General features: G+C 48.1%; 1 protein-coding gene across 1 annotated transcript in view; it reads left to right on the top strand.

The window, feature by feature from the left end:
• Positions 1-17,143, top strand: part of PARP1 (poly(ADP-ribose) polymerase 1) — a 58,456-nt gene that overhangs the window by 11,215 nt on the left and 30,098 nt on the right. The window contains exons 3-7 of the mRNA XM_024130640.3: positions 9,191-9,315; positions 10,876-11,090; positions 12,694-12,793; positions 14,824-14,940; positions 15,540-15,716. Coding sequence (XP_023986408.1) covers positions 9,191-9,315; positions 10,876-11,090; positions 12,694-12,793; positions 14,824-14,940; positions 15,540-15,716 — 734 coding nt within the window. The remainder of the gene's footprint in view (positions 1-9,190; positions 9,316-10,875; positions 11,091-12,693; positions 12,794-14,823; positions 14,941-15,539; positions 15,717-17,143) is intronic.

Genomic DNA, 17,143 nt, shown 5'->3' with positions numbered 1-17,143 from the left:
TTCGTGGTAGTGGTCATTCCGCTCTCTGCGGGGTAGGGTGGCCGTGGTATGGCCTCCTTTCATGGCCCGTTTCTCTGGAAACAGACGGAGAGTGGCTAGGTGAGGACCCCGGTGTGTGGTAAGCACTCATGTTTGCTGAGTATACAGCCAAGGATTCTGCTGCTTGCTCGAGCCTGGTAGCTGCTGAGTGGAGCCAGTAGTCTTGTGCCCTTGGTCCAGTTCCCTTCCGGCTGTATCTTTCTCAGTCCTAAGTTCTAAAGTAAAGCCTTGCCTTGGTTAAGGGGTCTTTCCTCTTTGGGGGGAGGACGGGAGCCCTAACAGTCCCCCAAGCCTGTGCTGTGAGTACACCCTTGTGCAGGCCTCCTCTCTGGTGCCTGGCAGTGCGCCAGTGGTTAGGGGCGTGGCACCCAGACCGAAGTTTAAGGGGCAAGTGTCAGGCCCCAGCAGAGCCAGGAAGAAATGCCACAGCCATGAGTTCCAGTGGGGGGGCAAAGCCACTGAGCCACGTGCCCCCCTTTGCTCTTAGAGCAGGCTTAGACAGGGGTCCCAGGGCAGGAAGACCCAGGTCGAGGCCACCACAGATGTTGTAACAAGATGTCCAGATGCTTAACGAGGTGTCGGCTGCCTTGGTGAAAGTTTGAGAGCCAGGGCACAAGTCTACTCTCTGAAATGCCATTTGTCGTCTGGTTGGGGGGGCGGGCTGTCTTAGGGTTGGAGGGAGCGTCTTTTCCACGGCAGGAGTTCCTCCATCCCACCTTTCTTCCCTCTTCCCTCCGGACTCGGGGCACCCCCAGGCACTGTGTGATTGCCCTCCGTGAGCGGCGTGGCCGGTTGCTGGCAAGACAGGCATCGTGCCTCTCTGGGAGCTTCTAAGCCGGCGCGGGACACAGACATTGATCAAATAATAACCCAAATGGATCTTGACTCTGGGGGCCATGGGAAGGGGTGTTATGGGACCTGAGGAAGTGCCGTTCGCCCCAGGTAGGGCTGGGGCACATTCTGGGCCCAGGGAACAGCCGATGCTACCGTAAACCCAAGCTGCTTGATGCTGAAGAGTCCTGTGCCCCAGCCTTATTAACCCTACACTTTATTTAATACCGTATATTAAATCCAGAGAGAGGCTGCTTACGGAGTAGGAGAGGGCCAGTTGGGAGATCTTGTCACTGCTTTTTCAGAGTACTTCCCCTGTCCGCACGACTCCATCCTGAAAGTTCTGCATGGTATTTATTTTTAATGCTGTTTTATGCCATCTGCTTGACATTTAGATTTATGTTCTATCAAAGCAGATGTTTGGGGCCTCTCTTGCTTCAGTCAGACGGTTTGTATATTTTTAAGTACCTCTTCCTGCCGAGCAGTGTAGTGGAAAGAACCGTGGTCACTGTTTCAAGTTGAGGTCGAGTCACTTGCTGCCTGTCTCACCCCCACCCCCACCCCCACGCAACTGTGAAATAAGGGTGCTGTTTCCGCAGAGGCAACTGCAGGGTGTCCCCTGGTGGCTGGTGAGGGGGAGGAGGGACCTCGCAGCTGCTGGGAGGTGAGGTGACACCCCCCCCACCCCCCGTCCCTTTCACTCTCCCTCATAGAAGTCCTTCAACCCACGCACATCTGCGTGGCTCGCTGCCGGTGTGACACTTCTCTGACACATTTGCTCGGCCTGGCGCCGAGCTGGGACTTGTTCCACATTGTTCTAAGTGCACAGAGCCCTTTGGGCCTGGCGGTGGCGCCTCTCCGTGTGTGGGCGTGCGGGACGCAGGACTTGCGTCTCCTGTGCCCTCACTGAGCCCTGGGCTGAGCCTGTGACTGAAGCGTGGCGGCGACTTTGGTAACAGTACGCTGAACTCTTAGCCGAAACGCCGGTCAGTCCCGAGGGATGTCCTGGTCCCTGTCCCCAGGGCGGGCTCGGCAGCAGGCACGGCAGCTTTCATAGCTGAGGGATGGGTGCAGATTGCCCATCCGTTTGCAGCTTTTCCCCTGCGACGTCGGGGAGTGGAGAGGAGGCTGCCCTTGGTTTACAGGTAAGCAAACGGGGGCTAGGATGCCAGGTGCTGAGGGCCGGGCCTGAGGCTCACTGCTCTTTTCCTCCTCTGGTTCCGCCCTTCTAGTCGCCCATGTTCGATGGGAAAGTCCCGCACTGGTACCACTTCTCCTGCTTCTGGAAGGTCGGCCACTCCATACGGCACCCTGACGTTGAGGTGGATGGGTTCTCCGAGCTCCGCTGGGATGACCAGCAGAAGGTCAAGAAGACGGCCGAGGCTGGAGGAGTGACGGGTGCGTGCACACCGGGGAGGTGCGGGGGTCGCCCCAACCCCGGAAGCTTCCTGGGTTGTCGGGGGGAGGGGGAGCTTTTCTGTGGGAGCAAAGAAAAGGTCCTTCAGCTTACCCCTCTGTTATTTCAGCAGCGCCTCAGTGACCCAGTGTTCTGTTTGGTGCAGGATATTATTTCTCCAGATGCTTGAAATGTAGTCTTTACATTTGTTGCGGTTGTTGTCTTTAATAGACCTTGTTTTTAGAGTAGCTTTAGGTTCACAGCAAAATGAAGCAGAAAGTATGGAGAGTTCCATGTTCCCGCAGAGGCATGACCTCCGCCACCATCAACATCCCCCAGCAGATGGTCCATTTGTTACAGTCACTGAACCTACACTGATACATCATCACCCAAAGTCCATAGTTTTTATTAGTCATCACTCGTGGTGTTGTACATCTTATATGGGTTTGGGCAAATGTATAATGACATATATCAATCATTATGACATCGTACAGAGTATTCCCACTCCCTTATAAAATTCCTCTGTGTTCCACCTGTTAATCCCTCCCTCTCCCAACCACTGACATTTTTTCCTATCTCCATAGTTTCATCTTTTCTAGAATGTCACATAGTTAGAATCAAACAGTATGCAACCTTTTCAAATTGGCTTATTTCATTTCATAATAATGCATTTAAGGTTCCTGCATATCTTTTCACAGCTCAATAACTTACTTCTTTTGGGCACTGAATAATATTCCATTGTCAGGAGGTACCACAGTTTATCCATTCACCTATTTAAGGACACCGTGGGTGCTTCCAAGTTTTGGCACTTATGAATAAAACTACTATACACATCCATGTGCAGGGTTTTGGGTGGACCTAAGTTTTCAACTCATTTGGGTAAATACCAGGGCACACAATTGCTGGATTGTATGGTAAGAGTATGTTTAGACTGCGAGCTGTCTTCTAAAGTGGCCACACCATTTACATCACCACCAGCAGTGAATGAGAGTTCCTGTTACTCCACGTTCTTACCAGCATTTTTTACCAATGTTTTGGATTTTGGCAATCTAAAATGTTTGTAGTGGTATCTCATTTTAATTTGCAGTTCCTTAGTACCATAAGATGTTGAGCATCTTTTCACATGTCTGTTTGCCATCTGTATATGTTCTTCGGTAAAGGGTCTGTTCAGATATTATACCCCAATTTTAATCAGGTTTGTTTTATTGAGTTCCTCATATAGTTTGGACAACAGTCCCTGATCAGGTGTGTCTTTTGCAAGTATTTTCTCCCGGTCTGTGGCTTGTCGTTTTTATTCTCTTGGCACTGTCTTTCACAGAGTAGACATTTTTGATTTTAATGAAGTCTAGCTTCTCAATTATTTCTTTCATGTACTAGGTCTGGTATTGTATCTAAAAAGTCATCACCATACCCAAGGTCATCTAGATTTTCTCCTGTGTTATCGTCTAGGAGTTTTATAGTTTTGTGTTTTATTTAAGTCTGTGATCCATTTTGAGTTAATATTTGCGACGGGTTTAATCTGTTGTCTAGATTAAACTTTTTTGCATGCGGGTGCCCGGTTGTCCCCGCACCACTTGTTGAAAAGGCTGTTCTCCACTGTGTTGCCTTTGCTCCTCAAACATCAGTTGATTGTATCTGTGTGGGTGTACTCCTGGGCTGTATTCTGGCATATTTATCAATTTGTGTATTTCACCAGTACCACACTGTCTTGATTATATAGCTTTATAGCAAGTCTTGAGGTCAGGCAGTGTCAGTCCCCTGACTTTGTTCCTCTTCAATATTGTATTGGCTATTCTGGGTCCTCTGCCTCTCCGTATAAGCCTTGGTCAGTTTGTCAGCATCCGCAAACTTGCTGAGATGCCTTTAAATTTTAAACAGTTTTTGGTTTTTTTTTTTTTTTTTTTTTTTTTTGTCCCCTTTTGAAGGAGATCTCCTGAGACTGAATTCTCATTTCTCTGCCTTGCTGTGAACTGACCCAGTTTAACCTGTTGTTGTGACTCCAGGCTGTTGATGAGAACAAAAAGTTAAATCGTCCCAGATCCTGTAATTCAGAGAGAACTATCATTAATGTTGCGGGTCTCTTATTAGAAAATTATTTTCTATTCAAATATTGATGTGTGTGTGTTTGTGTGTTTTCATTCCTACAGAAGTGGGATTCTACCTTAGGTATTAACTTTTTTTAATGTTCAGTCACCTTTTCTTGTGATAAAGTATACATAACACAATATTTACCATCTTAACCATTTTTAAGTGTACGTTTCAGTGGTGTTAAGTGCATTCACATTGTTATGCAGTCATCACCACCATTCATCTCCAAAACTTTGCCGTCTTCCCAGACTAATACTCCATACCCATTAAACAGTAATTCCTCATTTACCTCCCCCCAGTCTCTGACAGCCACTCTTATTTCTGTCTCTATGAATTTGACTACTTCTAAGTACCTCATATGGGTGGAATCATACAGTATTTGTCCTTTTGTGTTTGGCTTATACTATATTTGTCCATTTGTGTCTGACTTATTTCACTCCGCATAATGTCTTCAGGGTTCATTCACGTGGCGTGTGTCAGAACTTCCTTCCCTTTTAAGGCTGAATAATATTCTGTTACATGGCTATACCAGATTTTGTTTATCCATTCATTCATTGATGGACACGTGCGTTGTTTCTGCCTTTTGGTGATTGGTGAACATTGGTATGCAAATATCTGTTCCAGACCCTGCTTTCCGTCCTCTTATGTATATACCCAGAAGTGGAATTGCTGGATCGTATGGTTATTCTATATTCAGTTTTTTGTGTAAACTGCAGTACTGTTTGCCACAGCAGCTGCGGGATTATACATCCCCACCAGCAATACATGGGGTTCTGATTTCTCCACATCCGTATCAACACTTTTATTTTCTGGATTTTGGCAGGAGGGGAGGGGAGGTTGGTTTTTCAGGATTTTTTTTTTTTTTTTTTTTTTTTTTTTTTTTTTTTCAGTAATACTCTTCCTAATGATTTGAAGTGGTATTTCATGGTGATCTTGATTTGTATTTCCCTGTACTTACCTATTGCATTTTACAGCTTAATATTTACTCTTCATGTTAAAAGTTACAGATTTCCATCATTATTGTTAAAGGTACGTAGTATTCATTTCTTGAGGTCTTGCTAAATTTTGTGCATCATTCAAGTATATGATATATATTAATTTCATTGAATCCTTGCCCCAGCCCTTTACCAGTTTTTCCAGTTGAGGAGCTGAGACACCTAGAGGTTAGGTGAGTGGCCCAAGGTTACGCTGGTGGTAACTGCTCGAGCTGAGATTCAAGTCCAGACTCTCTTGCTTTTGAAACTAGACTTTAAACCATTTGGCTCTATTACACATAGAGCTGCCGCAGATTTCTGATATATCCTGGGCACCTGTCCAATTTTTTCTTTAATTCCAAGAGGAGGAAATACTGCTGAAAGAGATGAAGTATTTGAAGGCCTTCTGCGTGTGTGCCAACTTGCCTTTCAGAAAGGTTGTATCAGTTCCACTTGTACCAACAGTATGAGATGTACCCATTTATTTCTCCACTTCCACACCGTCCTAAGTATTTTCATTCCTTTTCATTTTGCTCCTAGTGACATGGAACATTTTGTCATGTGTTGATCAGTCATTTGTGTTACTTTAATAGTTGTGTGTGTCTTTTCCTCATTTTTCTCTTAGGGTATTTTTCTTTTCCTTAGTGAAGTACAAAAGATACTAATTCTTGGTCTCATGTTTTGCAAATATTTTTCCTGGTTTGACATTTTTCTTTTAGATAGGTTATTTTCTGTTTCATCATATTGAAGCTTCATCTTTGACTAAATGTTCTTGTCATATCTGTTGAATAAAGTATCTGTTTTTGGTATTTTGAAATCTTTCATCCGGAATTTTAAAAATAATGTACATACATTTATATGCACAAACTTTACGTGTACAGTTCAGTGAGTTTTGACAAATGCATACACACGTCTAATATTCACCCCATCAAATTTCTGTACCCGCCACCCCCAGAAAGGTCCCTTATGCCCTTTCCGAGTCATCCTCCCCCTCAGCAAGGTAACCACTGTTCTGATTTCTACCCCTTTGGATTAATTTTATGTGATTTAGAGTTTCAGGGAAAAAGGAATAGTATCGTTTTCTCGAAAGCTGCTTTCGCTCAGCGTAACGTCTGTGAGACGTATCCAGGTTGTCTCATGTGTCATCAGTTCTTTTTTTATTACTGAGGAGTAGTCTTTTGAGTATATCACACTTGGTTTATCCATTCTCCTGTTGGTAACTTTTAAGTTGTTGACAGATTGGGGCCATTACAAATACGGCTGCTACGAACACTTGTGTACAAGCTCTGTACGTACATGTGCTCTCAATTCTCTTGGGTATATACCTGGGAATGGAGTGGTAGATCATACATTAGATGTACGTCCAGCTTTTTAAAGAAAGTGCCAAACTGTTTTCCAAAGCGGTTGTACCATTTTACATTGCCACCAGCACTGTTTGAGAGTTCCTCCACACCCTCATCAGCATTTGGCATGGTCACTCTTTTTGATATTAGCCATTCCAATAAGTGTGTAGTGATATCATGGTTTTAATTTGCATGTCTTTATTATTGAGTTGTAAGTGTTCTTAGAATATTCTAGGTGCGTGTCCTCTATTAGATATAAATAATGCACATACCTTCTCCCAGTCAGAGGTTTGTCTTTTCATTTATTTACTGACTTTTTAAAAAATTTATTTATTTAATTTATTTATTTTTGGCTGCATTGGGTCTTTGTTGCTGCACACGGGCTTTCTCTAGTTGCGGCGAGCGGGGGCTACTCTTCATCGCGGTGCGCAGGCTTCTCATTGCAGTGGCTTCTCTTGTTGCGGAGCACGGGCTCTAGGCGCGCAGGCTTCAGTAGTTGAGGCTCTCGGGCTCTAGAGCACAGGCTCAGTAGTTGTGGCGCATGGGCTTAGTAGCTCTGCGGCATGTGGGATCTTCGCAGACCGGGGCTTGAACCCGTGTCCCCTGCATTGGTAGGCGGATTCTTAACCACTGCGCCACCAGGGAAGCCCTACTGACATTTTCTGAAGAGCAAGTTTTTCATTTTGATGAAGTCCAATTTGTTGGTTTTCTGTGGGTTTTTTTCTCCTTTTTGGGGTAGTAATTTCTGTCTCCTAAGAAATCTTTGCCTACTCTTTAAGGCCATTGAATGATATGCTCCAGAACTTCTGGGAGTTTTGTAGTTTTAGCTTATCTTAAATTATTTAATTTTATTTATCTTAAATTAACTTTTGTGTTAGGTGTGAGGTACACGTTTTTTGTTTTTTTTTTCCATGTGGCTATTATTTTGTTCCAGCACGATTTGTTGAAAAGACTTTGGCTTCCTTATCAAAATCAGTTGATGATAGGTCTGTATCTGGTCTCTGTTTGGTTCCATTGATTTATGCTACTCGACTGTCTTAATGATTGTAACCTTAGAGTAAGTCGTGAAGTCTCGTAGTGTAATTCCTCTAAATTTGTTCTTTTTCAATAGTATTTTGACCTTTCTAGGTCCTTTGTCATCTCCTTACAAATTTTATGGTAAACTTGTCAATTTCTCCCTCAGAAAAGCTTGCTAGGATTTTGATTGGCATTGCATCAAATCTGTAGATCAAATTGGAGATTATTATTGACATCTTAGTAAATTGAGTCTTTCGGTCCATAAACATGATAGTCACTTCTTCTTTAATTTCAGCAAAATCTTATAGATTCAGTGTAGAGAGAGATCTTGTATGTCTTATTGTCTTATTAAATTTATCTCTAAGTATTCTGTGTATTTTAATGCTGTTTAAATAGTAGTGTGCTTTAATTTCTTTTTCCAGTATGTTTATTGCTAATGTATAGAGATGTTTTATATTGGCCTTGTGCTCTGCAAATTTGCTAAATTCACTTAATAGTACTAGTAGCTTTTTTGTAGATTCTTAAGACTAATCCCAGTTACAATCATGTCATCTACAAATAGAGATGGCTTTACTTGTTCTTTTCTACACTTACACATTTTGTTTCTTTTTCTTGCCTACTGCACGTATTAGAGCCTCCAGTACAGTGTTGTCTGTGGTAAGAGAAGACAGCCTTGCTTTATTCCTGATCTTAGGAGAGAAACATTCAGTCTTGGAGTTTATTTTTATATAAGAAAAGAATCTAGTTTTTGTCCCAAATGGTTGGCCATTTTTCCCCAGGATTCTTTATTGAATGATTCAATCTTTCCAGCTAATTAGGAATGCCACCTTACCACATATTTACTTTTTTTTTCTCTCTTGATTATGGAGGTTTTGTTGTTGTTGTTTGTCAGCTCTCTTGTTTTTGTTTTCTTTATTGAAGTATAGTTGATGTACAATAGTATATAAATTACAGGTGTACAATAGAGTGACTCGTGTAATATATTACGTTTATATTTATAAAATATTGGTTATATTCCCCGTGTTGTACAATATATCCTTGTAGCTCCACATATTTAATTCTTACATATACTTTTATCTGCTCCTATGTCAAAATACTCCCTTTAACTCAACACTCAACTTTGATAAATGAAAGTGTAATGGAAATTAGCAGGCAGTGTTGGAATTTAGTATGGTACAAGGTTTTCATAGTAAGCACTTAAGTTCTTTCCAAAGTGAAGAAGGGGCTGCAGAGGAAATGGAGAGAGGGGGACAGTGAGACCACCACCAGCTAACATTGTGCTGTTTCCAGGAGGCTGTCTGAGAAATTTTTTTATTTTATTGCCAGAAAAGAAGCTCTGTTAACCAACCACAATGGTTAGAAACAAGTGTAGATGAGATGGACCAGCCGTGGTCACCCAGAACACAAGGTGTCCTGGTAGAGGAATCCCAAGAGGTAGAGGAGGAGGACAGGGGCTCCTTGGAGCTGCGCGGAGACTGCTGAAATGAGCGTGGCTGTGTTTCATGCTTCAGGCAAAGGCCAAGATGGAGTTGGCAGCAAGACAGAGAAGACACTGGGCGACTTTGCGGCAGAGTACGCCAAGTCCAACAGAAGCACGTGCAAGGGCTGCATGGAGAAGATAGAAAAGGTGAGAGCTTTGGACTTCACCTGTCTGACTTTCTGGATTAGATAGAAAAGGTGAGAGCTTTGGACTTCACCTGTCTGACTTTCTGGAGTTCTTGCGTTGGATGTCATTGGATATCTCAAAAGAAAAGAAAAAATAGGGGCTTTAGGTGCTGGCTCAACACTAGTGGTTAAAAATAAAGTGAAGGGCTTCCCTGGTGGCGCAGTGGTTGAGAGTCCGCCTGCCGATGCAGGGGACGCGGGTTCGTGCCCCGGTCTGGGAGGATCCCACATGCCACGGAGCGGCTGGGCCCGTGAGCCATGGCCGCTGGGCCTGCGCGTCCGGAGCCTGTGCTCCGCAACGGGAGAGGCCACAACAGAGGGAGGCCCGCATACCACCAAAAAAAAAAAAAAACAAAGTGAAGATCTTAGTAGAGACAGGAGATGACAGTGACTTTTCTTCCAGGCAGGTCTGTCCCTGTTTATTCATGGTCCAGCCCATGTACGTCACTGCACCTGCTTTTAGGAGACCTAGGAGAGTTTGAAAAACATTTACACAAGGGCTCTCTCCTGGGCTCTGCGGTGGCTGGGGGAAAGCTGTGTTTTATGGTAGGATTAAGTTTAAGGAGTGTGTTTCTTCCCTGGTATGAGCCTCCAGGTTACTTCCTCTTAATCAGGAACTTCATTAACCACGCTTCCCTACCAACTCTGGTCCCTGAAGAATGACAGCTGGTCTGGCAGAATGACGGCTATCTGAGTAGCAGGGACACAGGTGGAGGGGTCGGCCTCTGCCCTTTAGCCTCATTACCCAAGATGCTCTGATCTTAGGTAAACATGCTGGTTGATTAATTCAAGGCATCGATGAAAGGTTTCTACCTCCTTGCCGTTATATAGGAAATTGAGGTGAGCCAGTGGGTGTTTAGAAAGGAAAAACGTGGAATTGCCAGATCTTTTCCGTCTACCTTCAACCGCAAGAATTTGAGGCAAAAGTTAAGCTTCCAAAGGGAATGCCCGAGGTTGTGTCCTGCTGAGTGTTTCTTGGCCTGAAGTGGAGTAGTGTCACTGCTCCTTGTTCCGAGGTTTCCAGTCTGGGCTCACAGGCATGAAACTCACTCGGAATGTCAGGCCTGGGAATTGTAAACCTGGGGAGGATGGCAGGACTAGATTCTAGCTTATAGGTTTATTACTGCATTTTAGGGGGTCTTCATATGTGTAAAGAGACTGAAGAGTCTGGGTGGGGGCATTGCAGAAAGTCCTGCTAGAATTGGGGCCTGCACTGGTTCCTGAGCCTGCAGTATAGCAACCCAGGCATTGTTCTTATGTCTGCACCAGGTCAGCAGAACATCCTCAGGGTAATGCTGTTACTTCCTCACTTGCCCAGGCAGCTAGGTAGGTGGGTAGCTGGTTGGACTTAACCCCTTCTTAAATGGGGTGCTGAGGCTTGAGGGTAACACAACCCTTGGTGGCATAAAAGAGCCAAAACTTCCCAGCAGCCCTCCCATTGCCTTCGGTGTGGACCTGGTCCCCCGATGTTTGACCATCCTTCCTTGTCTGTCTTTGGTAACACATGTGGATTCTCCTACAGGGCCAGGTGCGCCTGTCCAAGAAGATGCTGGACCCCGAGAAGCCCCAGCTAGGCATGATCGACCGCTGGTACCACCCGAACTGCTTTGTTCAGAACAGGGAGGAGCTGGGCTTCCGGCCTGAGTACAGTGCGAGCCAGCTCAAGGGCTTCAGCCTCCTCACCGCAGAGGACAAAGAAGCCCTGAAGAAGCAGCTCCCGGGCGTCAAGAGTGAAGGGTGGGTGCAGGGGCCGGCAGGGTGGAGGCTTCACACAGACCCAGAGTCCATATCACTCCTGTGTTCCCCTTGCTGCCCGTCAGAAAGGTGGGGGGCAGCAGAGCCCCGCCCCTTCCCCAGCTGAGGCAGTGGGGCACAGACCAGGGAAGGACTGGGAGCCTGCAGTGCGTGTTCCTGCCGCTCCTGGTGGTCTATTCCCTGTCCCGCATCTGACCTCTGTGGACGGGCAGAGAGCAAATCCCACGTCCCCCTGCTCCATCTGAGCGTTCCCCTAGCTGGATCCACCACCACCTTTCTTCTGACCCCTGCAGGACCCACTTTCACATCCCCCTGATGTCCTCGTGTGTGGATGTGTCCCCGTGCGTCTGGGTCTCTCTTGCGAATGGCGCTGGGAGAATCTTGACTATTTTTAGATTGAGGGGGGGCAGTCGATAAGCTACCTGGTTGAGAGTTCAGAATGGTGTGGGTTTCATACGGCGCTAACATCTAGGTCTGTGTTGGTCCTGTGGGCGCTTCTTTCCTGTGTTCCCTCTGCTGGCCCCTCGGCCCCAGTCTAGTTGCTGTGGTGACGAGCCCACCGATGGGGGCGTGGCAGGGCTGTGGTGTACACTGTGCTCCTTGGACAGTGTAGGGTCGGGGTGACCCCACCTCCCCATCATCAAGCGGCCTTCATGCAGTATTTCAGTTCAAAACGCACAAGTTTATGGCACCGCACACGTGGCTCTGGAATGTGAAAGAAAACTGGAAAGTCGGACCCACAGATTTTAAAAGCCTCAGGGTGCTTTGATATGGGGTGTAGGTGTAGGAGTGAACAAGCTCACATTCATGCTGTAACAACCAGCACTGGTTGAGCACTTCTGGCGTGCCGGGCACTACGCTAAGCCTTTTACAGAGGATATTTCACTTAACCATCACCACGATCCTACAGAGTAGATGGTATTCTTTTCCCTGCTTTTACGGATGAGGAAAAAATGCAAGGGTTTGATCTCAGGCCTGTGTGATGGCTGAAAGTGAGTATTAACCACCGTGGCTGACCTGCCCTGTTTCTAGGGCCTACTGATGGCCCTCAGTGCGCCCTCTCTTAGGTCAGGAGTGACGCTGCTGAACTTGGTCTGCAGCGTTTGCTGACCCGGCTGAGGCAGACTGGTTGGCAGCGCCTAGACCACCGCTTCTTGTTGGGCTTTAAGTGGCAGCACAGCCTCCCCAGTCTGAGAACAGCCTCTTGGCCTCAGGAGCAGCCCTGTGTCTTAGATTGAAAGGCTCAGCGCCTGGCACTGGTGCTTTGTCTTTCTGCAGTCCCTGCCTTCAGCGGTGGTCTTACCTCTGGCGTAGTCCCTGCCAGAACCTTCCAGGCCATCTCATCTGTGCCACGCCGGGTTGTTCCAAGGCCCTGGAGGGACCGCTGGCCCCTCCTGGCAGCTGTGCTTCCTGAAATGGATGACGTCAGCCACAGACACTGCCTGAGCAGCGGGCAAGCTCCTCAGTGGGCAGGGCCTGGCTGAGGCCCATGAGAATGGCCTTAGGATGCTGTGTCGCCAGAGCTGTTGGCTTTCAGGGCTTTAATGGCTCTGGTTCTTTCCCTTACATCCTTTGTCTCTTTCAGAAAGAGAAAAGGAGACGAGGTGGATGGAATGGAGGAAGTGGCCAAGAAGAAATCTAGAAAAGAAAAAGACAAGGAGAGTAAGCTTGAAAAGGCCCTCAAGGTGAGTCCCAAGCTGGGCGTCTCCTCTCGCCTTTCAGTCTCAACTCTCTTCCTCATTCTGGGGAGAGAGTTCAAGGAGGTGCGTGTGTCCTGCTTAATGAGAGCTTTAAAAATTCCCAACTTGATAGCTGTTGTTAAATAACCTGGCTTTTCCCCCAGGTTTTCTTCCCTCCTCCCCAAACAACAGTTCTTGTGTGAAAGCACGCACAGTGGGCTCTAGGCGCCAGAGCAGCAGTAGCCGGGCTCGGCAGGAGCTGAGCTGCCTGAGCTGCCGCTTCCCGCTTGGCAGCCTCACGCCGGGATGGGCACGTCATGCTTCAGCCACACTGCATCACGGTGCCTCCCGGACCTGTAGCACGTTGGAAACTGCATATTGAATTCAAGGATGCCACAGACAATGGCTGGAAGAGATAAAGTTCCATGTTTTTTAATGAAAATCTCTTGTTAAAAAAATAAATAAAAGGCATGTATTAAGAGGAGCAAACTGCCCGTTACGTCAGTGGTCATTGACCAGAGAAATTCATCACTGTGTTGGTTACGTGTGTGTCGAAATGAAGTAAAAATTGTTAACCAGAAAAAGGTGAGTGTTCGGGAAGCTAGGGGAGAGCAGTCAGTCGCTTCTTGGGAACGTGATTTCCATGAGCCCTCTGCTGCGCTCTTACGTGAGTATTCTGTTTTTGCCGGTGGTGTAAAAAATTAGAAGCAAGTTCTGGTGTGGTTCCAGCTGCTTGATAAGAATCACAGATTCGGTCTGGTTGTCCTTCAATTAAAAATGTGTCAGGGCTTCCCTGGTGGCGCAGTGGTTGAGAGTCTGCCTGCCGATGCAGGGGACCTGGGTTCGTGCCCCGGTCTGGGAGGATCCCACATGCCGCGGAGCGGCTGGGCCCGCGAGCCATGGCCGCTGAGCCTGTGCGTCCGCAACCTGCGCTCTGCAGTGGGAGAGGCCTCAAAAGTGAGAGGCCCGCATACCACCAAAAAAAAAAAAAACGTGTCAGTTTGGTGCCAACCCCAGCTGCAGTGGAGCTGGGGTGCTCTTTTGCATTTGCCCTTCGTACCCATCTTCCCCGTCTCCAGTGTTGTCAGAGGTAAAAACAAAGTCAAGCTAGGAACGCTGCCCATGGTCCCCACCCCGGCACACCCATTTGTGCTGGCCTCCCATCCTTGGTCGCGCAGATGAGATAGTTCTGCTTCTCTGATCTAACCTTGTACCCTTAGACTTTTGCCTCGCGTTCCCTCATCTCCGTCACCAGTGGCCCAGCACGTGGCGCTGCAGGCAAGGATGTTATCGATTGGCCCTTACAGAGGCTGGGAAAGGGCGCGCGTGTGTGTTGTGTGTGTGTGTGTGTGTGTTGTGTGTGTGTGTGAGTTAAACAACTCGAGGTGGTGGGGTCTGAGGCTGAGACGTCAGTAACTCGCCCACCACCCTCAAACGGGAGGACGCTCTTCTCTGCCCCGCCTCCGACGTCGGGAGACTACTACTGCCTTGCTGGCCAAGGTGGTCGTGAGAGTGCGTGCGATGGCGTGAAAAGTGTCCCACGCAGAGTAGGCACTGCATGAATATTACCACCGAGGTTTAAAGTTCCATCTTCAGAGGAGCTTAAGTCTGTTCCTCGGCACTACTGAGTATTGAGGAGGTGGGAGGTGTTTGGGAATCACCCCTGCTGCTCGCTTTCAGGCTGTTGAGGAGCCGCCCCTTCCTCCCTTAGGGGCCGGGTGTTGGGGCAGATGAACCTGGTGCTTCGGGCGCGTTCCTGTGTGTCCTGGGACTTGTCTCTGAGGGGCTGGTTCCCGGGACCCCGGCGCCTGGGCCGCGGCCTCCCCACCTGCCTCGACCTTCCCTGAGCGCCCGCGCCCCAGGCGGACACCGTGGCCACGAGCTGGGAGCACAGTGCCGGGGATGCGGCAGCCCCGGGGCAGCTCCGCTGAGCGCGGGGCTGTGACTAGAGGCAGAAGCGAGCCAGGGTGGAGTCTTCAGTTGGGTTTCTTTCTTTGAGAAGAGCTGGTCTCTCAGCTGCTGGCTCTTGTGCACAGGCCCAGAACAACCTGATCTGGAACATCAAGGACGAGCTAAAGAAAGCGTGTTCGACGAATGACCTGAAAGAGCTGCTCATCTTCAACAAGCAACAAGTGCCCTCCGGGGAGTCTGCGGTGAGCTGCCTTTGTGTTACGGGCGCCGCGAGCCGGGCGGCCAGGCCGTGCGCGGTGACTGTCCCGGTGGAGTGTGGGAGGCCCTCCGGGTGAACACCTGCTGGTATTAACTGGGAGTGAAATTCCATAGTCGTGTTGCATGGGCATTGCCATCGAGGTCGCCGCTTGCGGGGACAGGAAGGGGCAGGCGCTCAAGGACCGAGGTGGACTGCACATCTGCCTCGTGTGTTCATGCCACAAACTTTGGCCCGAGGAGCCCTCTCTGCTGCGAGGGCTGTCTCCCCTGCAGGCCCTGCCCTGCCGTTCCTCTGGTGCAGAAACAGTGGATGTTCTGGGTTCTCCCTTTGTTTCTAAGTCACCGAGGGAAAGGGGAGCTGCAGGAACCCTCATGCGTGGAGATAAAGTCTCATAAAGCACAAAAATGCAAGCTCCAACTGTAAACCACCTTCTCCAGGGAATGTTAGGAACCTCAGGGCAGTCCCTCCCTTCTTTTTTAGCGAGTGGAGTCCGTGCAATTTCTTCATCCCACATTGGTAAATGTCCTCTCCTGTAGCTGCTCCTTTCCTCCTTGACTTGCTTCTCTTCTTCACTGGCTTCAGATCTTGGACCGAGTGGCCGACGGCATGGTGTTCGGTGCCCTCCTTCCCTGCGAGGAATGCTCAGGCCAGCTGGTCTTCAAGAGCGATGCCTATTACTGTACCGGGGATGTCACTGCCTGGACCAAGTGTATGGTCAAGACACAGACGCCCAACCGGAAGGAGTGGGTGACCCCAAAGGTAAGTGGGGGTGTGGATCCTGGGATATATTTGCAGAAAAACCTGGTCCCATCTTCTGGGCTTGTCCACACTCCAGGTCACCACGACTGCAGGGCAGAGTTTCTCAGACCTCTTTACATCGAGGCCATCCTCAGAATCAGATTATAGAATTATGTCCTTGGTTCTGTACATTTGCAAACTACACAGATGTAGTACCAAAGCACTTCCAGCTGGAGCACAGGTTTGTCCAACTGGTGTAAAATCTTCTTGCTTGCAAAGACCGTGTGTTACTTTAATTTCTGTTTATCAAGTGGCTACCCTCTGCCAGGCACTGTTCTGGGCACAAGGGACACGGTGGTGAACAAATGGTAATTCCTGCCTTTATGATGGGAGAGTGTTTCTCAGAGCAAGACATTTCCTTGCCTTGGTGCTAGACGGGGAGTTGGGCCCAGAGCTCATGTCTCCTGTTGAGCTCTCTCTCTCTCTTGAATTCTCAGAATGTAAAAAACCTCAGTTGGGGGACCTTGTTTGGAGCCACACCGTTGGGGGAGCCAGCAGTGTCTTGGGGGGCTGGCTGCTGGATGGACTCCCCCGTGCCCTCAGACTCAGTGCGAGCTGGTGCCCCACCACCTGGGGCTGTCATGGGCTCCCTGGCTTGGGATTTGATGTCTGTCAAGTTCCCTCACCGCCCGTGCCTTCTCCCCGGGTGGTTGAGCATTTGGACCAGTGGTACATAGTAAGCACTCCATAATTGTTGCTTGTGGGTCCTGGTGGCACTTAATCACTTCAGCATCCAGAGCTGAACTCCACTTTCCCGCTTGCCCCTTCCACTCATTCGTTTCTTGCCTTCTCTGTTCACTACCATAATTACTCTATACGTATCTCTGTACTTTTGCTTGCTCGGTTGCTCTACAACAAGTCTGACCTTGTCCTTTCGCCACCCTTAAAACCTTACAGTGATTGCCCATTTCTTCTAGAAATATTTTCCCAGTTTTTCTGAGAATGCCATTGTTACAGGCCCGTTTGTGGTATTTGTATCCCTTTTAATATCTTTAGGAAAAAAGTAAGATCGTGATGTGAACTATTTAGTATTTTATATGTCAGTTGCACTGCATCTATGTATATTTTTAAAGGGTTATTTTAAAACGGGACCTACAGGTGCAAGACATTTTGTCAGGTGGACAGTGCTTGCTGCCCATGCAAATTCATGGATTTACAAACCATGGGTAGGGACTGTGCTGCCCCCAGGGGCTTGGATCACAGAATCACGGTCATCTCCTTAGCTTGAACTCCCCTCCATGATCTGGCTCCAGCTACCTTCTGCAGCCCCTCTTTCTGCCACCTTTTTTCTCCTCACATACCACTCACACCACCCCCCCACACACACACACCCCCACACACAAACACACTCCCCCACCCCGCCCCTGCCTTGGCAGGTCACTGCCTCC

The sequence above is a fragment of the Physeter macrocephalus genome, chromosome 4 (assembly GCF_002837175.3).
Source record: "Physeter macrocephalus isolate SW-GA chromosome 4, ASM283717v5, whole genome shotgun sequence".
Classification (NCBI taxonomy): domain Eukaryota; kingdom Metazoa; phylum Chordata; class Mammalia; order Artiodactyla; family Physeteridae; genus Physeter; species Physeter macrocephalus.
Note: the sequence above shows the minus strand (reverse complement) of the source record. Positions and strands in the feature narration are given on the sequence as shown.